This window comes from Eublepharis macularius, chromosome 18 (genome assembly GCF_028583425.1).
Source record: "Eublepharis macularius isolate TG4126 chromosome 18, MPM_Emac_v1.0, whole genome shotgun sequence".
NCBI classification, from domain to species: Eukaryota; Metazoa; Chordata; class Lepidosauria; order Squamata; family Eublepharidae; genus Eublepharis; species Eublepharis macularius.
The window spans coordinates 3,465,149-3,489,647 of NC_072807.1; the positions used below are offsets into that span (position 1 = coordinate 3,465,149).

The 24,499-nt window shown below is 46.3% G+C and overlaps 1 protein-coding gene across 1 annotated transcript in view; it reads left to right on the forward strand.

Annotated features, from left to right (window-relative positions):
* WDR3 (WD repeat domain 3) overlaps positions 1 to 24,499 on the forward strand; it is a 54,947-nt gene that overhangs the window by 11,419 nt on the left and 19,029 nt on the right. Inside the window, exons 8-19 of the mRNA XM_055003022.1 lie at positions 2,295 to 2,396; positions 2,518 to 2,615; positions 3,888 to 4,001; positions 6,261 to 6,491; positions 9,043 to 9,136; positions 10,935 to 11,036; positions 15,211 to 15,296; positions 16,361 to 16,496; positions 16,710 to 16,766; positions 19,986 to 20,086; positions 21,641 to 21,752; positions 21,883 to 22,017. Of these exons, the coding sequence (XP_054858997.1) occupies positions 2,295 to 2,396; positions 2,518 to 2,615; positions 3,888 to 4,001; positions 6,261 to 6,491; positions 9,043 to 9,136; positions 10,935 to 11,036; positions 15,211 to 15,296; positions 16,361 to 16,496; positions 16,710 to 16,766; positions 19,986 to 20,086; positions 21,641 to 21,752; positions 21,883 to 22,017 (1,368 nt within the window). The remainder of the gene's footprint in view (positions 1 to 2,294; positions 2,397 to 2,517; positions 2,616 to 3,887; positions 4,002 to 6,260; positions 6,492 to 9,042; positions 9,137 to 10,934; positions 11,037 to 15,210; positions 15,297 to 16,360; positions 16,497 to 16,709; positions 16,767 to 19,985; positions 20,087 to 21,640; positions 21,753 to 21,882; positions 22,018 to 24,499) is intronic.

Here is a 24,499-nt window from a genome sequence, read left to right on the forward strand (position 1 = left end):
AGGATTTAACAGAACTGAGCAGTTCTTGCTGGTCTCGTTTAACTAATATGGCCTTTGCAACAGAACTAGATTGGGAGAAACAAACGTAAAGTTTGAGAGAGCAGGGAGGTAATGTGGGGGGGCAGAGGAAGGGTCAGCTCTTTACACACACACACACACACACACACACACACACACACACACACACACTCACCCTCACCCTCACCCTCACCCTCACCCTCACCCTGCAACGACTGGCCCAGTAGTTCTCAGACATTACGTCCCACCAATATCAAAGAATCCAGGTCCAACCTTGATAGAAATAACCACCACCACCACCCACATACTTTTCCCGTGAAGGACTGTTATGACCTTTAGTTTCTCTAGGGTAGATTTTGCCTTTAATCTTTCCCTTACACACTCTGGGTAGTTTGCTGCCACCAGGAATATTATATTCCAATATATTTTATTTAAGTTTTCCCTTTGGGAACGTTCCTAAGCGTCAGGCTCCTTCGTGGTTCTATGTGGCCCTGAGGATAGGAATGGGATATAGCAATGACAGCTACTCTGGGATATAACAAAACAAAATGAACTTTTATTTAGTCAAGAAGCGTATCGGTTTCATAAACGTAGTTCTCGGTTCTTAAAGTTACTTCATTTAAACTCATGCACACAGATCTCTTCCAAGGCTTCACACACAGCCTTTTTCTCTAACTCAATAGTTCTCTCACAGAAATGCTTAAAACTCCTCAGGCAGCACACAGGTTGCCTTTCTTTCCCTGACTGAGTGACCTTTCACAAACATGCTCAGTTCAGGTTCCACACAGGTCATATTTCTCTCATAAATACTTCAACATACTCAGGCTGCACACAGCTAGCCTGCTTTCCTCTGACTGCTATTCCCAGAAATATGAAACCTGCTCAGGCAGCCCACAGCTGGCCTTTCTTTCCCTGACTGAGTGACCTTTCACAAACATGCTCAGTTCCAGTTCCACACAGGTTATATTTCTCTCATAAATACTTCAACATACTCAGGCTGCACACAGCTAGCCTGCTTTCCTCTGACTGCTATTCCCAGAAATATGAAACCTGCTCAGGCAGCCCACAGCTGGCCTCTCTTTCCCTGACTGAGTGTTCTTTCACAAACATGCTCAGTTCCAGTTCCACACAGGTTATATTTCTCTCATAAATACTTCAACATACTCAGGCTGCACACAGCCAGCCTGCTTTCCTCTGACTGCTATTCCCAGAAATATGAAACCTGCTCAGGCAGCCCACAGCTGGCCTCTGTTTCCCTGACTGAGTGTTCTTTCACAAACATGCTCAGTTCCAGTTACACACAGGTTATATTTCTCTCATAAATACTTCAACATACTCAGGCTGCACACAGCCAGCCTGCCTTCTTCTCTCTGACTCCCACTTTTTCTCCACTCTCAGTCTAAACTGCATTCACTCCGCCCACACTCTGTCATCAACCAATCATATCACTCACTCACCCCTCTCTTTCACCCCCACTCTTCACCTATCTCACACCAAGCATTTCAAGATACATGCACACATTTACTTGAAATCATTACAAGGACCTTTATATGTTTGCAGGCATTCCGTCAAGACTACCAGCTTGCCAAAAGGTCACAGATGGTTACGCCATGCCAGAGCATAGGGTCAGCAGGAGGTGGCAGGACGGGATGAGGGAGAGCTAATTCGATTCATTGTTTGGAAAACCCTGCATCCCGCCAGTTGAGAACCACTGAATTGGCGCACATTTCTCCTGTTCTTTTCTGTGTGAATGGGGTAGACATAAGTACAGCACAGGAGACCGTACCACCATGCCTCTGCCTTGCTCCAGGTAGCACACGTGGGATTCCCAGAAGGTCTCCCATCTAGGCACAAACTAGCGTCCGGTTGCTTAGTTTTGGCAGGGCGGCCATATTGTGAGCCTTCTAGTCATACCCTTTTACGGACCATACTTTAAAAAAAAAGTACAGGGTACTCTTCAGGGTACTCCCTTCACCTTTTTTGAAAGTACACGGGAATCCTCCCATAAGGTGCACGACTTTTCACACACTACCCAACTGCGTGTGACCTGCTGTCATTCATTTGTGATGGAGCACACGCTGAACTTGCAGACTGTCAGTGCTGAGTGCCTGGGAATGCTGTTGAATGAAGCCATTGATGGTGCTTTGGTGCCACCCAGATCTCTTGCCTGTGGTGCTCAAATGCAGGCGTTCTCCTTGTTTGGCTGGATCATTTGGCTGACGGACTTGAAACAGCTCTTAATTGTTTACCCTTTCTTTTCTGCTCTTTTTTATTAGCATATCTTGAGCTGCAGAAAAGCTGGCTCCATTATGCGGGACGGAAGGGACCGAGTTGTTACTCTTGCCACTGACCGGACAGGGAAGATTCTTGCTTGCCATGTGAGTTGCCTGCTGTTGACCCTCCCCAAGGGGTCGGGGCCTTCTGAAGGTCTTTCGTTATAGCTCTGCAGAGAGTTCTGGTTGAGATAATTCGGCAACTTGACTCTCTTTCTCTTCCAAGGGGACCGACTCTGTCCTGGAAATGTTCTATGTTCTTAGTGAGGAAGAGATCCGTAAGAAAATAGAAAAGAAAATGAAGAAAGCAAAGAAAAAGGCCAAGTAAGTGCTTATTTTGTAGTTCTGATTTTTTTAAGAACACGTGACAATTGGACCTACGTCAGGAGGCAAGCGACCCTTCACAAGGTTTTGTGATCATTCTGAGAATCTGTGAGTGGTGGTCTCGGCGTGTGCAACTGGACACAACTGTGTGTTGCAGCCTAGAAGCAGCAACTAGGGGGTCTCTCTGTCATGTCCGGATCCTGCTGGAAGTGCCCCTCGCTCTGCTTCTGGTCTCGGTCAGTGAGGTGAGCGGGAGGAGAGCCCAGAGCAGCCAGGCCCCCCCTCTCATGCCTGCCTGCGGTTCCAGGGGGAGCCCTCCTTCCCAGAAAAGAAACACAGATGCCACACTTCCTCTGTGTGGCTGTTTTTCTGGGCTTTTCACCAGTTTACAAAAAACGGCTCTCCGGTCACTGGCCTCTTAGATGTTCTTCGTAAGTCCTCTATTGGAAGACTTCTTCTGCCTGGGAGATCTCTTTACCAGTGTAACTGTAACAAAACAGCTTGTAAACCCGCCAGCCTTTGGCCTGTTCTGTGCCACAAAGCCCCTTAATCTCCCTGCCTGCCTCAACGTGAAGCTTTTAGGAATGTTACGGAGGGTTTTGACACTATAAATCTCTGCTGGCTGGTCTTTGACCTGCAGCAGATCTACAAGATGAAGCAGAGGGTTGCCCAGCAATAGATCAGGAGAGAGTGCGGTGGGCAAGGTGGGGGTCTAGGGTCACTTAAATCATTTTGGACATTGGAAGGGGAGAAACACAGGGAGGAGAAGGGGGGATTCCCACCTTTCTATTACTGCCTAAACAATTTCAAGAAAAAAAAGGATTGAGTGGTTGAGAGAGCCACTTTGGTGTAGTGGTTAAGAGCAGCAGGACTCTAATCTGGAGAGCCGGGTTTGATCCCCCACTCCTCCACTTGAAGCCAGCTGGGTGACCTTGGGTCAGTTACAGCTCTCTCAGAGCTCTCTCAGCCCCACCCACCTCACAGGGTGATTGTTGTCGGGATAGAAACAGCACACTTTGTAAGCCGCTCTGAGTGTGACCCTAATTTGTCTAGAAGAGCAGTATATAAGCATAAGGTTGTTGCTGTTATTGCTATTACTATCATCATCATTATTTATATTGGGGGAGGCAGCAGAACCAGGGAATACTCCACGTAGGGATGAATTAGGTCCAGGAAATGCCAGTTTTTGGTGGGATGATACTACTTTTTAATTTTTTTTTTAACTTCTGGTTTCTGGATCAGACTGCAAATCAGTTTTTCTGCCCATCCTAGACAAAGAGCAAACGAAGAAGAGAAAGAGGAGGAAGATGCCGATGTCAGTGCAGAGTGCAGTTTGCAAGAGAAGATTCTACGCCTCGTGAACATCAAAGCTTCTGCTAAAATCAAGTGAGCACAAAACCTTGAGGGGCAGCCGTAACGGAGGAGATGTCGCTATAGGCCTTTTATGTATTCACTCCATTTCTGCCCTGTCTTTCTCCCCAGCGGGGACCTCTTCTCTGTTTTGTCCTCACGGCCCTGCGAAGTTGACGCTGCAACCACTGCACCACTCTTGGTACTGTGGGCTTTGCAGCAGAAAGGCGGGCTCTTGCTCACAGCAGGTGCGCAACCCATGAGGAGGGAAGGGGGAGAGATCAAAGAGAATGTAGGGTGACTATGACCAGCTTGAATGACTTACACTCTGGTTGTTGTGGGTTTTCCGGGCTGTATTGCCGTGGTCTTGGCATTTTAGTTCCTGACGTTTCGCCAGCAGCTGTGGCTGGCATTTTCAGAGGTGTAGCACCAAAAGACAGAGATCTCTCAGTGAAGATGCCAGCCACAGCTGCTGGCGAAACGTCAGGAACTACAATGCCAAGACCGGCAATACAGCCCGGAAACCCCATTCATATCTTTTGTTACCTAAATGGCTATACATGTGGGGGCCTGTAACAAGCAAAGGCATCCCATTGCTGGCTCAGAGCAAACATACGTACAGTGGGGTATTTGAAACAGTATTTTGGGACCTTTACCCAATGTATACCAAGGTCCAGATCCAGCAAAGCACTCAGAATAATGAGGGGGGAATAAGCACTCTTTAAAATGAAAAAGTTTTTATAGGGGTAGTGTAAGCCAAATTAAACAACTGTTACAAGAAAAGTGAGGGAGAGATTGCAAAGCAGCAAACCAAAAACCTTCCCCTGTCATCTACCTGCCTTTAAGGGGAAACAAAAGGGGGGGAAGTGGGGGTGGGTGGGAAAGAGCATACGACCTGTCCTGCAGAGTGCGGAAATCCTGAAGAGTCCTGATGTGGGGAGCAAAAGAGTGGAGCGTAGAGGCAGAGACCAGCTCGTGTTTCCAGGGAACCTGTGCCACACAGGGGCAGTAACTGGAAAGCTGCTGCGAAGTATTGTGGATTTGTGGGCTGTATTTGTAGTGCAGATGTTCATGCCCTGGAGTGTTCTGGTCACAAGGTGAGGCCATGATAAGTGAGCAAAGGACTGGGAGTGACAGGTGGCTGTCTCTGGGAGGACGGTGGGCCTGTGACAAGGCTGAGCACCCGAGAGATCCTGTGCTGCATTAAGGCTATTGGAAAACCCAATTCTGGAGAATCACCCAAATGTAAAGTGGGGAAGAGGCTGATACTGAAAAGGGCAGTTTTCCTGGTTTGCATACAAGTTGCAATGCTTCCTGGAGGAGGCTTGGAGAAATGCAGCTCTAAGGCTGAGTAAATGACAATATCAAGGGGAGGGCAGAAATCTTCCAGTACCGTCACTAAGATAAGGGGGGCGGGGGAAGCTAGCTGGGGTCAGTCCATTGCTCATTGTCTTGGAGACTGGGTCCTTCATGAGGGTCAAATTATTCAGAGAAGAGGCTCCGAAGTCCTTGGGGAGAATGGCCTCCTCGTTTAATCAGCCTGAGGTGGGCTTTAGGGAGGAGCGAGCCTGCATTGCGTTGCTGCTTAATGACGTCACCACCTTGCCCTTGGCATGGCTCACTACAGCTTAACAAGTCCCTGCTGTGCAGGACGCAGACTCCATACTTCTAGCCCTGAGCCCATTTTAGAATCGAAATGGGGTCTCAAAATAGGGGTCCCCATGAAGCAAGGATTCTGGGGGCTATATGTTATCTGAGCAACATTCCCTTCTGCCATTTTGGTGGAATAGTGCTTTGAATTTGGAGGGTAGAGCTTGGTGGGGGACGCCCTTCATGGACAGGGAAGTTCTGTGGCTTTAGCAAGAGGCTCTCAAGTTGCTTCCAAGGTCTCTGGGAACAGGGAAAAATTGGCAGGCGAAGCTGGTTGGATTAACCAAGGATTTTTCAGGGTTTTTTGTAAATAGATTTCAGATTCTTCAGCTCAAGTAGTAAGTCCAAGACAAATTGGTGGGTTCTTCCTTGGTATTGCTAGGGGTTTTTGTTCCCTTAGAAGATTCCTCCCTAGCAGCCCTGACTCCTCCTGAACCCCGCAGGCATGCAGATGACTCATCCAGAGCGCCCGTGGAGAAGCACCAGACTGTGTGGAGGGCACAAAGCGTGTGCCCCTGTCCTTTCCGTGTTTGCTTAAGGGTCTCCTATGAATCAGCTGTGCCTCTCCTTCAGTTGACTTGTTTGCGTTGCATTTCATTTATGTGCTACTTAATGTTTTGCTGCCAATGCTTTTTATTTAAACAGGTCTTTCGACCTCATGTTCTGCTCTAAAGGGGAGATGAAAGTGGCTGTCATGCTCCAGAACAACATCATTGAGTCTTACACATTGAACTCAGTGGCACAGCCCTCCCATGTGGCCCGGACATCCAAGATAAGCATCTGGGGTCACCGCAGTGATGTCAGGACCCTGGCGTTCAGCTCGGACAACATTGCCATTCTTTCCGCGGCTGCTGAGTCGGTGAAAATTTGGAATAGGTGAGAAAACCTCAAGAGACCCGGGAAGCAGCCCTTCCACTAAATTCAGGCCATTGACCTATCCAAGTCAGTATTGATCGATCAGACTGACTGCAGAGTTCCAGGGATTTCACCTTATTTCACCTCAGTGATTCTTTACACTGGAGGAGCTGGGGATCGAACCTGGGAATCTTGCAGAGGGAAATGAGAGTTGTAGTAGAAGTTCTCAAGGAGTGTGAAGTTTTGCAACTTGAGGTCTGAATCCAACTGCAGAGTTCTGACATTGGAAGAAAATTTTCTGCTTATATTTTTCTCTGGAGAGTTGAAGGGCATTGCTGACACTTGATGGCCTGTATAACATTGGGAGATGAACGAGTGAATGAGCCCGAGGTGGCGCAGCTGGTGGTGTTACGTCCAGCGATGATGTGGTTGGAGTGAAATATAGCGACAAAGTTGGCATCTTGGTTTATTGCAGGCCTGGCTCCAGAGTTCGTGTCCATGTTGGGAGTGCATTGCTGTGAGCGAGGCGTTTAAGGTGGGGGGGGGGCTGCCTGTGGGCAAGAAAAAGTTTGACTCTTAATGCCTGCGAAAGAGCAACATCCTTGTCCAGCAGTGCCCAGCTCTCTGTACTGGACGAGCAAGTCTGACCCTTTGCAAAAAAATAAATGGACATAAATCTGATATAAAAAACCACAACATTCAAAAACTAGTGGGTGAACGAATATTTTAACATTTTAACTAGTGGGTGAACGAACATTCTGTCACTGACCTAACAGTAGTAGTTGTCAAGCAGAGAAACTTCAAAGGAAAATTGAATTGCTGAAATGGAGTTTATTTGCCAATCCAGATCAATAGAAGGGGCTCAATAGGGACATTGGATTCCTCTCATATTACCGATGCTGATTACCTGCTTTTCACATCCCAACTCTATCAAGCTAATTACCGTATTTTTGCTTTAAATACCCCTCCCACCTTCTGGCTGGAAACAATCTTTATCTATTTCCACTTTTAAATGTATCTGAAGAAGGGATCTCTGACTCTCCAAAGCTCATGCCCTGGAAATCTAGTTGGTCTTTAAGGTACCCCTGAGCCTATATCTTGCTCATCCCTTGTAACAGTTCAACATGCTTCAGACAGCGGGGACCCACAGTGCAGGGTGTCCCCAGGTCACCTCAGGAGTAAGGTAGACCTTGAGAGATTATGCCCTGGAGCTGATTCAGGGTCAGTATTGATATTTTTTAGTTGGGTCTGGAGATCGTGGGTGCTGGTATTGGAATAAAACACACTGAGCAGCGAGCGCCAGTTAAAACCTTTCTGGCTGCATTTGAGACCTGTTCCGATTTCCAAACACCGTTTTATGGCAGTCTCACTTTTCTTTCTTTTTTAAAATATTTTTTATTCAATTTTGGAACTATAACAATAATTAAACAACTAAACAATATAATACATTCTACTCAGAAAGTATTGACACAATATTTCAACTTTAGTACATCAGAGAAGAGAGGTGTGAAGGAGGCTGCAATTCTTTTGCTTCTACATATTTGTAAAATGGGATCCATTTTTCCCAGAAGTTTGATCCTGAAGACTGATGTTCCGTCTGATGGAGATTATCAGTTACCTTTTCCATTATTAGATGATTCCAAATTTTTGTAAACCAAAGTTCTGCGGTTGCTATTGCACTCCTAGCTGCTACTAGAAGAGAGTTAATAAGATCTCTTCTAACATTTGGGATTGATGTCTGATCCCACAATCCCAAGAAGAGTATTTTTGGTGATAAGGGGACACTATATCCTGTTATTTTCTTAATAATATTTAGTATTTCTGTCCAGAATTTAGATACCAAGGGACATTCCCACCAGCCATGAGCGAAGTTACCCTCATTGTTACATTTCTTCCAGCAAGAGGATGATGCTGAGGAGTAAATTAAAGAGATCTTTTTGGGTGTTAGGTACCACCTGTGTATAATTTTATAGCTTTGTATTTTAGTTAATATAGTTGTAGATTTATTTAGTTTTGATGCCCATATTTTCCCCAGCTGTCTAATGTGGCAGTCTCACTTTTCGAAGGCAATAAATGGCTGGCCTGTAACCAGTCGTTTACCTTTCAGAACAGTCTGGCTCTCATCACAGCAGGGAGGTTTTGTGCTCCTTTCTTTTTCTTTTGCAAGAAACAGTGCTTGCTGAGATACCGTAAAGCCAGTTGAAGAGATTATTTAAAAGGCAGCTGGACGAAGTTCGGGGTGGGTGGGGGGGTGTCTCACTGTGCAGACCTGGGCACAGATGTTTTCTTCTTCTTCTTCTTATTCTGATGCCTGGAGCTCTTAGCGTGCCTCTGCTTGCTCTCAGAGATGTCTGTTTCAGTTAACTGCCTTTTTTGTGAAAACTGCCTATGAAGCCTGCCTATGAAGCCTGGCCTGACTCTCCCTATGGGCTCTTCATTGGGATGTTTTTTTGGCAGTTGTAAGGGAGGGGATGTGCTCAAATCGAGCGATTCTGCGAAGCTCTTCTTTCCCCAAGGGATGTGAATCTCGTCTGCCCAGTGAGCTCTTCTTGTGCCTGGTCTCCCCCTGCAGGTCCACCTTGCAGTGCATCCGGACCATGGCCTGTGAGTACGCCCTCTGCTCATTCTTTGTCCCGGGAGATCGGCAAGTCATTGTAGGAACAAAGGTAAGTTGCTGACCTTCTGAAGATCATGCTGGAACCCCCCTCCAATTTCAAGTGCCTTCACCTGGACAAATGGGCTGCCCTGTCCTGGCAGTTTGTTTTGCACTTTGGAAGCTCTGCAGGCAGCATTCTGAATGTGCAACTTGGCATCTAAGTGTTACGCAATTCTCCTGGTGAAGGTAGTTAAAATACACCAGGAATTATTCATTACACTGCAGTTGTGCCTAATTTGTTGGGGGTGGTGATGGTGTTCCTTCTGGTGCAGTCCTTCCCTTTTCCTTTTCTGAGCATTGCCAAGATTTACTTGGTTTCTTGTTGTGACTCCCCGATGGGGGCTCTTCTGAACCTCTCTTAAGGACAGAGGTACAGTTGCACTGCAGCCTGGCATTCTTGAGCTGAACTGGCGATGCTGGTGTGTGAGGAGAGAAACGTTCTCGTCTAGGGGTGGTGCTTGCTTGGCTCACGTTGCTTTGGCTGCACATGCTTGGTGGGCAGCAGGGAGAGCATTTTCATTTACGTTGCAAGTTGATTTGAAAGCATGGCAGAAGGGAGGCACCCCAGCCTCAAGTTCTATCTGTTGATGGACATCTGGTCCGACTCGGCCCCAGATGTCCTGGAGCATGCTTTTGAAGCCGTGACTGGATGGTTGAAGCAGAGTTGGCTGAAATGAAACTCTACGAGACGGAAGTCCTGTACTTGAGTCGCGGGCGCGTGGATTTGGGACTCTGGCTTCTGGCCCTCAATGGGGCGTTACTTTACACCAGTCCCGAAGGTCAGGAGCTTGGGGGTGATCTTAGATGCCTCCCTGAAAATAGAGGCTCAGATCGCAGCGGTTGCCAGGTCTTATTTTTTCCACCTGCGACAGACCAGGCAGCTTGTCCCCATCTCTCAACCTGCAATTTAACTACAGTGATTCAGGCAACATCTAGATTGGATTACTGTAACGCGCTCTACGCAGGGCTTCCCCTGAGTCTGATCTGGTGTTTACAGCTGGTCCAAAATGCAGCAGCGCGTGTCATTACCAGAGTACCAGTAACACCAGTATAGCACCAGCTGCATTGACTACCAGTGGAGTACTGAATCAGATTCAAGGTTTTGGTACTAACCTATAAAGCCCTATGTGGACTGGGACCAGCGTATCTGCGGGACCGCCTCTCCCTATATGTGCCCCAGAGGACGCTCCAATCAAGGGATAAACAACTATTGGTGGTCCCTGGCCCCAAGGAGGCCCGCCTAGCCTCGACCAGAGCCAGTGCCTTTTTGGTGGAATTCTCTGTCTGATGAGACTAGGGCCTGGCAGGATTTACTATCCTTCCGCCGGGCCTGTAAGATGGAGATGTTCCGCCAGGCGTATGGTTGAGGCTGGGCTAGGCCTCCTCCGGCCAAACAGAATAGAACAGAGGAAATCGGAGCCCTCCCCCTTAGAGGCATCCACCATCAAGTCTTTTTGAAGTGATAGCAGGCAGTAGATGGATTACCTCCAATTGGCTGAGTGCTGCTATTTTATATTTTAAAAATATTTATATTGGACTGTCTGTTATTGTCATTTTAAATTATTTTAAAGTTAAATTATATTGTAGTGATTTATTTGAATGTAATCCGTTCTGAGCCTGCCTGTGCAAGGAGGGTGGAATAAAAATAGAAAACAAATAAGTGAATATCTTACAGGGTTTTTGTGAGGATAACAAGCTAACTCTTTTGAAATTGCTATTCATATGGTTTATTGAGAGTGAACGATGTGTCTGTGTAGACTTGTGAATGGTCTATGAGAAGAACAATCGGTCTTCCTTCCTTGTTTCAGGCTGGGAAGCTGCAGCTGTTTGACTTGGCTTCAGGGACTTTGTTGGAGACCCTCGAGGCCCATGATGGAGCTCTCTGGTCCACCTCACTTTCTCCGGATCAGGTAGTTGCAGCCCACTTTCAGTCATTTTGTTTGGATTTCTCTTCGAGGGGAGATGTGGTCCAGTTTTAGGGAGGGCAGCCTTCAGTGAGTATTGGCACGTTCAGTCTGAGGTAACGGCTCTTGTGCTAATGTACAAAACAGCTGGATTCATTTCTGCCCTTCAAACTGCTCTTCCCATGATGCTTTGCAGGCATCATGTTGACAGTAGTGGGGCATCGTCTGAGTCCGTTTCTGGTGACATGTCGGATGTTGTGCCAGAAATGAGGAGGTCTTTACACAGTAAAGAGAGAGGGGGATGTCAGGGTTCCAGTATCGACGAAGACTGGAAAGCCCAGAGTTCACATTCTGCCTCAGCCATGAAGTTTACTTGGTGATGGTAGTCCAGTGACGCCCTGGCAACCCAGCCTACCTCATAGGGTGGTCGTGAGGCTGAAAGGGGGGTGGGGAGGTTGCTCTGTATACCGCTCAGAGTTCTTTGGAGAAAGGGCAGGGTCAAAATGTAGTAGTCATGGTAACAGTTATGATGATTACAGTGATTGTTCATCTGTTAAATGTCACTTCCATAATGGTATAACTGTATAGTAGAGAATATAGAACATTCACAATTTCAGCTTTCATTTTTGTTTGGAGATTAATCTGACATTGCTCACCTAGCTGCTCCGTGTGATTCTCTCTCTCTTTTTTTTTAATAAACTTTTTATTAACTTTAAAAAACAACATACAATGCGTAAACAGGAAAACAAATTACACAATATTAAAGTCAACTATAATACAAGAAAAAACAGATAGCTTATAATATACTACCCGTTTTCAAATATAATATTAACAAAGGAAAAAGAAAATTTGCTTAGAGAATTGCAATATACCTAAGCAGAGAAGGAGGTTCTGTACAGTTTGGATGAAACCCAACATATTGCTCAGAAACACCATGAGACAAACAATAAATGTTTTGGAGGGTGTATATCATTGGTTAATAAGCAGTCAAAGAAAGGGAGCCATTTTGTCATAACATCAGTTTCTTTTGGAAAATGCTGAGATATATAAATAGAATCATAAACTTTCTCCTGGATATAATAATCCCAGACTCTGGAAAACCAACTGTCGATAGATGGGATCTTGGGGGACTTCCAGTTAGCTGCCAAAAGGGATTTTCCGGCCATTAGGAGGTCATTAATTAATTCTTTCCTAATGCTTGGGATATCTATGTTGTCCCATTGATTTAGAAAAATTAGCTTAATATCAAAGGGTATTTCATAACCTGTTATTTCTTTTATATTCTTTAAAATCTCTATCCAATAGTTTTTAACTAGGGGACAATTCCACCAGCAATGATCGAAAGAACCTATCAAATTACATCTTTTCCAACAATAAGGTGACTGAGTTTGTGAAAATAATGAGAGTCTCTTTGGTGTTAAATAACATCTGTGGATAATTTTATAAGCTTGAATTCTGTTGTTTATTATGCGAGAATCTCTTATATTAGAAGACCAAATTTTTTCCCATTGGTCTGGGGGAATTACAGATCCACAATCGGTTTGCCAGTCTAGCTGATATTTCTGAGGTTTTAATTCAAAGGTATTAAGAAGCAAATTATAAAGTTTGGATATCAAACCTTTTTTCCATGTGATTCTCAGCTGGGCAGAATTGCAATCAACCTGCCTCATAGGGCAGGTTGATTGCAATATATATATATATATATTTTAAAAGCTCAGAGACTGGTGGGGGGCGGGCGGGGGGAGTAACAGGAGGCAGCAGAATGAGAGAAAATCAGTGGTGCAGTTCCCTGCCAGGAGAAAAACAATGGAAGGGACTGGGATTCTCTCTTGTGTGCAAAAAACCTCATCTTTTTTCCCTGACTCCTGTTATGTCATTTCCCCTCCCGAGCTCCTGGAGGATTTTTTAAAGAGAGAGAGAGAGACGAGAGCGAGCGAGAGCGAGAGCGAGTCCTTCGAGTTGTGATTCTACCTGGCTGAGAATCACATTGAGCAGCTGGGTTTTTTTTAAAAAAAGATTACTCCTCCCAGTAAGCTTGTGCGACCTGACACGTGAAGCCCCTGTGTCTGGCACCTGGTGTAGTTTGGCCCTGCGGCTCAGTGGAAGAGCCTCTGCTCTGCACGAAGGTCCCAGGTTCAGTCCCCGGCACCCCCATCTAAAAGGACCAGGCAGTCGGTGATGTGAAAGACCCTGCGGAGCCCCTGCCAGTCTGAGCAGACAGTGCTGACCTTGATGGACCTGATTCAGTCTGAGGCAGCTTCATGTATCCCACCACATTCTGCGGCCGCCCGGCTCCAAAGGTCTTTCTGACCATCTGGAATTTTGTGTTTTGGAGCAGAGAGGGGGATGGGAAGGGGATGTTGGGCTGCGTACTGGGTGGGGAAATGGTGATTCCTAGAGGGGTGCAGCAAAAAAGGAAAAGATACAATTCAGATCTTGGGTATCAGGAATACCATAAATATTTAGCATTCCTAATACCCAGTTCAGATTCTCTAAGCAGATTTTGTTTTATTAGAGAATCCTGAATATATTAGGCCATTATTCCCTATGAGAGAAAATATCCAGGGCGGGGGCGGATTTTTCAAGCAAAGTCAACCAAATTTGCGGAGACCCTACTCCTTCCTGTCCACTAACCCCCCTCCCCACAGTTTCAGGGAGATTGGACCCAGGCATCCAGTTCTGTGGGCCCCTGAACAATGTGCCCCCGGCCACTCCCCATCGTTTCCTACGGGGGGGGGGGCATTTCAAGGCTCCCCAGGGCACAGATACTATCAGCAAAGGGTATCAGCCTCCAACCCCTGGCCAAAAGCCAGCCCCCCAGTGCAAGTCCCACAGCTGAACCAGCAGAGCCCAGCAGAGCCCAACTGATGCAAGGGAATCCCACCAGAACACAACTCAAGTAAGAGACATTGTAACAAGTAAACAAACAGCGAGCCCGCAATCCCCCCCCCCCAAGAAGCAACATGTTAATAAACAGCAGCTTAAACAACTCCTTCTCCCACAAGAATAACTCTTAATAATATGTTTAAAAAAACACTAGCAAGAAGCAAAGAAAGCAATTCTCGTCTTCAAACCAAAACACTCAGAAAAAAGCTATTCCCCAGTGCACATCCATTGGCCACTCATTCTCTCTGACACAAAGTAACAAAAACAGCTAGGAAAAACCGCCAGCCTGCTTTAAAATCTAGCTGGGCGGTTTTTGCAGGATAAAACTGAATGTAGAACCATAGAATTATATTGGTTTTATCTGGCATTAATGTATTTGGTATCTCAGTTTTGTTTGGGATTCTCTAAATTGATTCAGCATACCCAGATAATGCTTAGCCATTATCTGGATATATTTGATATTCTTATCCTTAGATATATGAGAGTCTAAATTGCAATGAACTTTTCCATTCAAATTTGCAAAGAAACTCATTTTGAGCCAGTATCAAGGCAAATTCTGCCATGATTCTTTCTATGAAGCAAGCTTTTTCCTCCTAAGAAGTTGTTTATAATTATTATGTAGTTCAAAAAAAGATTTTGGTAAACAGTTATTTGGAGCCTGCTTAGATATTCTAAGAGTGCACCTAAGTCTTTCATTTAATATTCTTATATTCTTAACCAAGAAAGGCTTCAAGGATCTAACCAAGTTATTATATAAGGCCAGGGCAAGGATTCCAACCTTAAGTTTGAGAAATAATTCACTCTTCAGCGCCTGTTGCATTTCAGATAGGAGTATGAGGGTCCATTTCAGTTGGATATCTGCTGTGATTTCAATTTGAGGTATTGGAAGGATAACAGTTATCCTGCCATTCAAAATAATTTCAGAAATATAGATATGAAACATGAGTGGTCACTTTCTGAGAGACACCCCACTGAAAACTGTGAAATATCATCCAAAAGAGCTGGTGGTATTAGTAAGTAATCACACCTGCACCCTCTGAGTGAAATAAGTGACTTCACCATACCTGGTATATCAATACTGACTTGCACACCACGAATGAGTCCTGCCACGCAACAGAATCTCAGTCTTCGGGGGAAGGAAGGCTTCCAGCCCGCAGCCTAAGCAACGTCTGTCTTTGATGGGGGAGATATTCTGGACACCTCTGAACACGTTCATATTCTCAGGGAGGGAATTTTTTGCATGTAGAGAAAATGACCAGGCTTAGTTTCAATGTAAAAATTTGTTCTTCTTCAGCGTGGTTTTGTGACAGGCGGCGCAGATAAATGTGTCAAGTTCTGGGAGTTTGAGCTGGTGAAGGATGAGAACACGATCCAAAAGAGGTGAGGACGTTCGTATCCCGGCAGAGCGTGGAAGCCACGTGTAATTGTTCTCACCGCTTGGGGACATGGGCTGGATGGCTCTCTACAGCCATGCAGCCAAACGTGGTAGACCGGGTGGTGGGGGTGGGGGGAAGGTTGTCTCGCCTTGGCAATATCATGAGTGCCTGAGGTGTTACGACGTGTTCTTTTCGCTCCAGCAAAATGGGAAAAGGTACTCTCTTTGGAAACCTTTCAGTTTGAGAAATAAATCTTAAGGATCTCTTAATTTCTGTCTGTTAAAAACTAATTTTGTTAGTTTTTCTGTTTCATGCGGTGTCCTGTTCTCAACACCTTTTTTTACTGTTTGCATTTGTATTAAACTAACATTTTTACATGTGCTGTGTGAAAACAAAGAGAGAAACTTAGGTTGTAAACAGCTTTTATTTTCTGCTGATGCCTGCATGACCCCAGCTGCCTTATTTGTTTATGATCTGTATACCTTGTTTTTCAGAAAGTAAAAATGGCGCTGCTCTATAGCATAAGTCCTGTTGGTGCCTGAATCACGTGGCACTTCCCCCGTACTTTCGCTTCCACTTGATGGCCAGTGTGCCTGCACGTCCTGCTGCTCATCTGTCAGGCCCTCTTCTAAAGTTGCCAGCCATCACATGTTAGCTACATCTCTGTTTTGGACTGTTTCTTAGCCCAGAGCGAGGGTTGACAGTGACCGATCCCTTGGGGGGGGGGGCTGTAGAAATCCTTGTAATCACATTCAAAGCATGTGGAAAGACTAAAGCCTGTGCTTGGCCTCCTAACTCCTTGGAAATCTGGCTGAAGATGCTCTAAGTAGAATAGGAAGTGACAAAACAAAGGGCCAGCTGGGAAGGGCCAATTGAGTGCCATAGAGAGTGCCAGGTTCCTTCTTCCTGGCACAGATAGAGAGGCTGCCGAGACAGGGGATGCCTGGTCATCAGAGATTGGCATCTGGGAGCTTCTTGCCTAAGACTGAGCGCTGCACGTCTCCTGAATCATTGCCGGCCTGCTGTGCCGTGATGGCTGTCATCTGCGTTCTGCTTTTCCCATCCTAGGCTGTCTGTAAAGCAAACACGTGTCTTGCAACTGGATGAAGACGTCCTCTGTGTCCGGTACAGCCCCAACCAGAAACTTCTAGCTGTTGCCTTGTTGGATTGCACTGTGAAGATATTCTACACTGACACACTCAAGGTAGCCAATGTCACCGGGCGGGAGTGGCGGGTGGGTGGGGGGTTAAGCAGAAGGATTCCAGGAAGGGGTAGCTTAGTTGAGGGCTGGATTGGTTTTGAGCATAAAAACTTAGTTTTGTTTGCAGGAAAAGGCAACAGCTTCTTGAAAGGTTATGGCCCTTCTGTGCTTCCTTTTTAAATTTAACTGTCCCTCCCTACCTGTTTTGTCTTTCAGTTTTTCCTGTCTCTGTATGGACACAAGTTGCCAGTGTTGTGTATGGACATCTCCTATGTGAGTACGACGCGTGTCGCTAGCCAGGGGTAGTTTTGAGGAGCTTCTGCTTGTTAAAATTTTTGGTGTTACAGGCTATGAAGCAGGTGTGAGGATAAAAATGGAAGAGGGGAGAACGATATAGGCCATTTTGGCTCCCTGTTAAAGAGAAAGGTGGGGATATAAATGAATGAAATCGGTGGTGCTCTCTCTGGGGCTGCAGAGTGCCTGATTCACTATTATAAATCAAACGAGCCACACGGCTAAGGTGTTCCTTGTGTGCCACTCTACCAAACACACACACACACACACACACACACGCGCGCACAATAAAGCATGTAACAATAAAACAAAGTTGCACTTTCCTGTAACTGTTCTTCATCAAGTGTTCTTCTGTGCAGGCACATATGGGAACTGCATATGCACATGCTAGCCTGCTTTTGCGCAGTCCCCTTGTGGGACTGTGCAGAAGACACAATGATGAGCCGTGGTTGCCTCCCTGTGATTTTTCTGGGCCCTTTATTTCTGTCTCTAGCACAGGGCTTGCAGCTCCCCCCTCCAGTTCTTCTGGCTATAGATGTTTCAAGGTGGGAACTGCTTGTCAGCGGCAAGCCTCATCAGGCAATGCCCTTGCCTGCTTCCCTAGAACATCGGGTGGGTGCCACATTGGGGGATCGTGCCCCAAAGAGCCACAGGTGTCATGTCAAGGAGCCAAATGTGAGGAAAGAATCACAGAAGTGAGCAAGTCTGTTCTCAGTGGCCAGTTTGTTAGCTTGAAGGTTCAGCTACAAATTAAGTGCAAACGCATAGCCTTAATCCATAATGGCTGATTCTGGGAGCGAGATTTGCAATGTGGGAGCATTTATCGCTACTTTTTGGGTGCAAAAATGTACTATAACTAGGAGCAGGCAACAAAAAAAGTCAGGAAAAGAGTCAGAAATTGCTTATTGACCCACTTTGATATGCTCCGTAAAGATTTGGAGCACACATTTTTCTTGCCTCTTGCAAGCGACATGGAAAGGGGCACTTTAATTTTCAAACGCTCCACCACTTGCTTCCCCCTCTCTCATGGGGGAAGGAAGCGGCAGGGCGTTTGAAAGTGACCCTTTTCGTGCTGCTTGGAAGCGGCGCGAAAAGGGTGGCTTTCAAACTTCCCGCCCTGCCACTTTTTCCCCATGGCAGGGAGAGGAAGGACCCTTCTCCCCCTCCCGTCGGGGGAAAAAATTGACGGGGTGGGAAGTTTGAAAGCAAGATGCACTTTTCTTGCTGTTTGCAAATGAAAACAGCCAGAAAAGTTCTGCTGGCTGCTGCAGCTTGAGCCAAAGCTTTCCAAAGCGATCCAAATTGCTTCAGAAAGCTTTGATTTCCTGATTCGGGAATCCCTAATCTTCCCGAATCCGAATCCCGAATCACACACCCCTAACTATAACTACTTGGCACTATTTTCATTTTCCAAGCACCTAAGGCAATGCACGAGTTAAAATAACCAAAATGTTGAATTATTGCTACCAGAAATGCATTTTGCCTAAGATGCACCAATTAAGGCAATAGCACCAATCACTGAAGGTAGGAACTTCTCTGTTTGACGTTTTCTTTGTTCTTTTAGCATTTATGATAAAAGTGTGCTGTCCTTATTTTTTTTAACACTGCATTTAATCCTAAATGCTGCTGTCTCATGCATCACACCTAATTATTCTCCAGGAATTGAGAAAAAGGGAGAAGTTTATGCTGCCTTGGTACAGTATGTTTTTGGAAATAATTTAATAGCAAGATTCTTTTCCATTGTATTCCTTCTGTTGTAATAATTTCGGGCATTGATAATCTTGCCAGTCTATAATAAACGCTTGCTCTGTAGGAGAGCTGCTCAGAACATTTACACCACTGAGAGCATATAGGAGAGGCTTAGTAATTAGAGTGCTGGACTAGGGTGATCTTGAACCAGCCATACACATTTCAGCTTGGCCAACCTCTCAGGGTTGTTTTTAATATAAAATGGAGGAGAATGATAAAAGTTGCTTTAGTCCCCCAGAATAACTTCACATCCAAGTTGAAAGCCCTGTTGTCCTTCCTCCTCCATTTTCGTGCTGTTTGTCACTGGCTTAACACTTACTGGGGTGTCTTGTCAAGCGGAGTGAGAATAATATTTTTATGCTACCTTGTTTGATTTTATATCCTCTGGTTGTAATCCGCTCTGAGTCCGTTTGCGGGGTGAGTGAAAGATAAATCCAATTAAATAAAAATAAGTAAGAACGCAGGCCTCTTCAGAGCCCAAGCTACCTTGGCTGTTTGTTCACCCTCTCAGGGTGGTGTCCAGAAGTGCCCTCACTGGGCGCATGAAGGACATGCAAGGTTGGCTGTCTGGCTTGGTATGGAGAGTGAAGGACCCAGTTCCCTGCAGCCTGTTTTGGAGCATAATGCAGGGCCATAAAAGGATGGTGGGGTTGATTCGACTTGATTGGTTACATCTAGATTAGATTACTGCAATGCGCTCTATGTGAGGCTGCCCTTGAAAATTGTTTGGAAACTTCAGTTGGTGCAGAATGTTGCTGCCTGGATGCTGCCTGGAGTACCTCATAGGGACCATGACACTCCACTCTTGGTTCATTTATACTGGCTCCCAATTTGTTTTTGGGTCCAATTCAAAGTGCTGGTATTGGGACCAGCATCCCTGCAGGACTGCCAACTCCTTTATGAACCTACCCGACCACTGTGGTTATCTTTGGACGCCCTGCTTCAGGTGGGAGTCAAAGTTTATTAACATCGAAACCATCATACAGAGTCAATACATGCCCTCACAGTTTAGGGTGCCTCTGCCTTCTAAGATGAGCTTGGTGGCAGCCTGGAAGAGGACCTTCTCAGCTGCAGAACCAAAAGCTCTGGAACTCTTTCCCCAAATGGACGTGTCTCTCTCCTTCTGTTGCCATCGTCCACCAGTGGGTGATGACTTTTTTATTTCACTGGGTGTTTCTTTGGTAATCTCTCCTTCCTGCCCCATATTTTAATTACTGTTTTTATGTTTTGCATGTGTATTTTAGCTCTGGTTTTAATTGTTTTAATGCTGCGTTTTGTTTGGTTTTGATAGTTGTTCTTATGTATGTTTTAATCTCTTTGTTGCCTTGGTGGCCCTGACAGGAAGATGGAGTATAACTTTTATAAGTAGTTAATAGGAAGTCAGGGATCAGCAGAGGGAATGCTCACTTCAGTATCTGAGTTGCCTTCTCTCGCTTTGCTGTGTTACAGGATGGGGCGTTGATTGCTACTGGCTCAGCTGACCGAAATGTGAAGATCTGGGGCTTGGACTTTGGGGACTGTCACAGGTCTCTCTTTGCTCACGACGACAGGTAGGTGGACATCCAAGAACAGTTTGCTTGAGCTTATGTGGGATCTTTCCCATCAGGAATTTAAATGGGATTACTAAGAAAAGTCAACCACCCTTTGTGCAGTCCGGTATTTGGGCTTCACTGATGAGTGGGCTATAAGGAACCTGAGACTAGATCTTTAGTAAGAATGGCTGTACTTAGGTTCAGGTTGTCGGGTTATGACCTTGCTCAGTTATGTGGTTGCTGGGTTGATTAACCTCTGGAGCAGTTTCCGAGTTCCCCAGAGATGTAACTTTGGGGGACTTTTCTCAGAGAGGCTTTATAGCCACTCCCTAGATTTTCACACAGCTGAAATGCTAATTAACAACTCAGCCTTGATTGGCTCTTGAGTTGCCGGGTGGTGCACTGAGTCCTGAAAAGCTGGCTTCTCAGCTCACCCAGTTCCCCAGTTAGCTTTTCTTCAACCAAGCTCAGACCATGATGCAAGTATGCCAGAGAGAAGCTGAAAGCTGCAGGCTGCCCATCACCTGAGCACGTCCTGATGCCAAACCAGCCAGGCAGGGGAGGGGGCTCACGTTCTAATGGACCGGAGAGATAAGTAACAAATGGATGCTAAACAGGGACGCTTAGGGTAGCTAGCTCTCTAGTTTGTAGATAGGCAGATTTTATTATGTAGCAACAGAAAGGCTTTCTTATTTTCATTCTTGTTGCCTGTGTAAGAGTGCTTCATGCTTTTTGCAAACACTCCTTAAGCTGCTAAACTTAACTTTTATTTAAGTTGAATCTGGAATTCATGAGTTGGGCATGGGTATGCCTCAGAACGAACCCGGAGATTGGAAAGCCGTTGAGAAAGGAAGCGCTTTCAGTCTCACAAACCAAAGGGAATGTGCCCCACTTGCCCGATTGTAATCAGCGCTCAGAATGAGGGGGAGCGGCCCTCCTGAAAGGGGCAAGTCGACAGAATGTTCCAGACCTTTCTGAGCCTGAAGTGTCTGTCCAAAGTGCTTCCTTCCATCAGAAGCCTTTCCACCCACCGCTGAGGGAGAGACGCCTTCTGGCTCTTTCTGTCCAAACTGCTTCCATGGGCAGCCATTCCCTCAAGTTACCATATATTATCTAAGAGTTTGTGCCTGAGTTTGCTTGTTTCCTTTCCCTTTTGTCAGCAGTTGAATTCTGTACCCAGCTGTCAAAATCTGCATTATCCTTTGTCTGCTTAGGATGCACCATCCTGCCTGGTGCTCGCCCCAGCAGTGGCACTTTTGCCACAGTGGGTTGCGGCTGTGCTGATAGGAGTCGGTTCTCCTTGGCTACGCTTGGACACTGAGTCCCTGTTAAATAGTTTCTCTTTGGACCTGCATTTCTCTGAAACTTGAAATTATGTGTCTGGGTTTCTTGAGCAAGACCCAGAGAATGCAAAAACACCTGAAGCAGCAGCGGGTCAGACATTCTGCATCTGTCTTCCTTTCTGCACTGAAGAATCGCCTTGAGAGGCCTTAGTCTTTCTTTGGAAATGACTGTGATTCAAGCCTTCAGTTCCGCTCCTCCGTAACGAAATCTTCTTTTTTCATTCTTTAGTGTGATGTACCTCCAGTTTGTACCCATGTCCCACCTCTTCTTCACAGCTGGGAAGGACCGCAAGATTAAACAGTGGGATGCTGACAAGTTTGAGCACATCCAGACGCTGGAGGTAAAATGTCAGAGGCGTGCCTTCGGGGCTGAGAAGCAGCCATTCCCCTGCTGAGAGAGGGGCAGCCATGCTTCAGAAGGGGTGTTTTCGTCCTCCTTTTCCTGATTGCTGCCCTGTGTTTAACTGGTAGGGCCACCACCAAGAAGTCTGGTGCTTGGCACTCAGTCCTAACGGAGACTACATCGTGTCATCCTCTCATGATAAGTCGTTGCGTCTTTGGGAAAGGACGAAGGAGCCGCTTGTCTTGGATGAGGAGAGGGAGATGGTAAGAGCCATGGCTGCCTCTGTGCAAATGAAACCTCCTCTGGGCTTGAACTTCAGCGAAATTCAAATTCTCACCCCATTCCCCCTCCCCCACATATCCATATGTTGTAGGCCCAAGTATTTTTTTAAAAAAAACCTTATTGTGTAGCACCTATAAGACTCACAAAATTTGTGGAAGGGTACGAGCTTTTGTGAGTCACAGCTCACTTCTTCAGATACCAGTGGAAAAGAGCAAGAGTCCAGTAGCACCTAGAAGACTAGCAAAATGTGTGGGAGGGGATGAGCTTTCATGAGTCACAGCTCACTTCTTCAGATACAGCTAGAATGTGAGTCCATCTGAAGAAGTGGGCTGTGTGGCTCACAAAAGCTCATCCCCTCCCACACATTTTGCTAGTCTTCTAGGTGCTACTGGGCTCTTGCTCTTTTCCACTGGTACAGACAGACTAACACGGCTACCCAACTTGATCAATTGCCTTGTTGAGTGTTTGGCTCTTAATTCTGTGTAATTCCCTCCCTCCCCTGTTTGTAATCTTAATTTTTGCTTCATAGCAACTCTTTCACACAGATCTGGCAATATGCAGGGCCTTGTTGTTGGGTTTACTGGAGGGTGTCCCTTTGAAAGAAAGTAAAGAAGAGAGCCTTCCAGTCAATCGGACAGGTTCTGAAAGTGACCAGCCAGCAAGCGGTTGCAGAGGCACGCTCGTCGTAATGTCCAGGGCCTTCAGGCTGCCTGGTTCTAGTCACCATCTCTTCCCTGCAGAAGGATGAGGCGGGCTTCATATGGCACAGGAAAACGTGGTGAATTAAGGGGAGGAGAGGAGTTTGCTGGATCCGGCCAGTGGACCTTCTTGCCCAGCCTCCTCTTCCGCACAGCTGCTTGCCAGTTGTCCTTGAGGGCCAACAAAGGGGGCACAGAGGCTGCTCCCGGATGCTGCCTTGCAGTGCCGGGTTTCTGGCTCTGGATACGGAGGGTCCCTTTCGTCACCATCACAGCCCCTGATGGACCCCTCCTCCATGAGTCTAACCCCTCTTTAAAGCCCTCTGTTCAGAAGTCCTCACCTTGGAGACCGATGCAGTAAACCTTACTTGGTACTTAGACATTTGTGCCCCGTGACATCACAGAATTGGACCAGCCCCCTTTCCAAGTTACGCAGTCTTGCTTTGTAGGTAACGAAATGTACCATAAGTACGTCTTGATTCATAAGAATAAGTGGCGTGATGCTCGCAAGGCAATCTTTCAGCAGGCCCAGGTGCCTCCCGTCAAATGCCTTGGGGTTTTGTTCCTGTGAGTCTGAAGACTTATATGGTGACTTGAAATCAGTGCAGGTTCTGTCCATTTAAGATCCTGGCAGCAATACCTTAGCTTTATATTGTGAAATGGCAGGCTGATGTGATAGTTATAAAATGGCTAAACAAAAATGAAAAACCTTGACAAGAACAGAGAAAACAAGCCAGCTACAGCAGCAGCATTAGCCATTCAGCCACTGTGCCTGGCTGAATGGGGATTTTGATTTGATTTATTACATTTATAATCCGCCATCCCTGCAAACGGGCTCAGGGTAGATGACACCAATAGTAAATTTACAATAAAATTCACATTAAAACCATAATTTAGTTCAATAATAACAGCTCTAAAACAGCTCTAGATGGCGGCTCATATTCCCAACCCCCAATCAGATGTTTTATGGGGTGGGCAATGGAGGAGCAGCAGTAGTCCAACCGAAGGAAAAAGTCAGGGTGGGGATTACACAGCCCTCACCCCGATAGGAGACCCATCAGAAGGCTCACGCCCAGCCTCAGCGATATGCCTGGAGGAACATCTCTGTCTTGCAAGCCCAGAAAAAAGATAATAAATCTTGCTGGGCCTGGATTTCAGCAGACAGAGAGTTCCACGAGGCTAGGGCCAGCACCGAGAAGGCCCTGGCTCTGGTCGAGGGGCTGGGCGAGCCTCCTTGGGGCCGGGGATTAGCCAACTTCTTAAGCTCGACGAGTCATTCTCATGAGGCCCTAGGCCAGCGATGGCGAACCTATGGCATGCGTGCCACAGCCGGCACGCAGAGCCCTCTCTGTGGGCACGCGAGCCAGGGCTCATTTGGAGGCGTGGGTTTTGGCCCCGCCCACGTGATTCCTTTTCCTCCGAGTGCAAGCCGAGTGGTGCTGGGCTCCAAAGGAACAGTAAGCTGCTTGGATTCCTTCTGCTCTGCTCCTTTACTTTCATTTGTGACGGGGCAGGGGTGGGGGGAGCTCTTTGAAGACAAAATATGTTAATTAGTTCGGACAACTGTATGAGTTGTTGTTTCTAACCTAAAACCTCAGTATTCAGGTTTAATTGCAGTGTCGGAACTTTGAAACAAATAAGTTGGTTTTGTGTTGCAGTTTGGGCACTCGGGCTCAAAAAGGTTCGCCGTCACTGCCCTAGGCAGAGAGGGTGGTGTGCTCCTCAGCCCCACAAGTCTCTCCTGCACGGGTGGGAGTACCAGGAG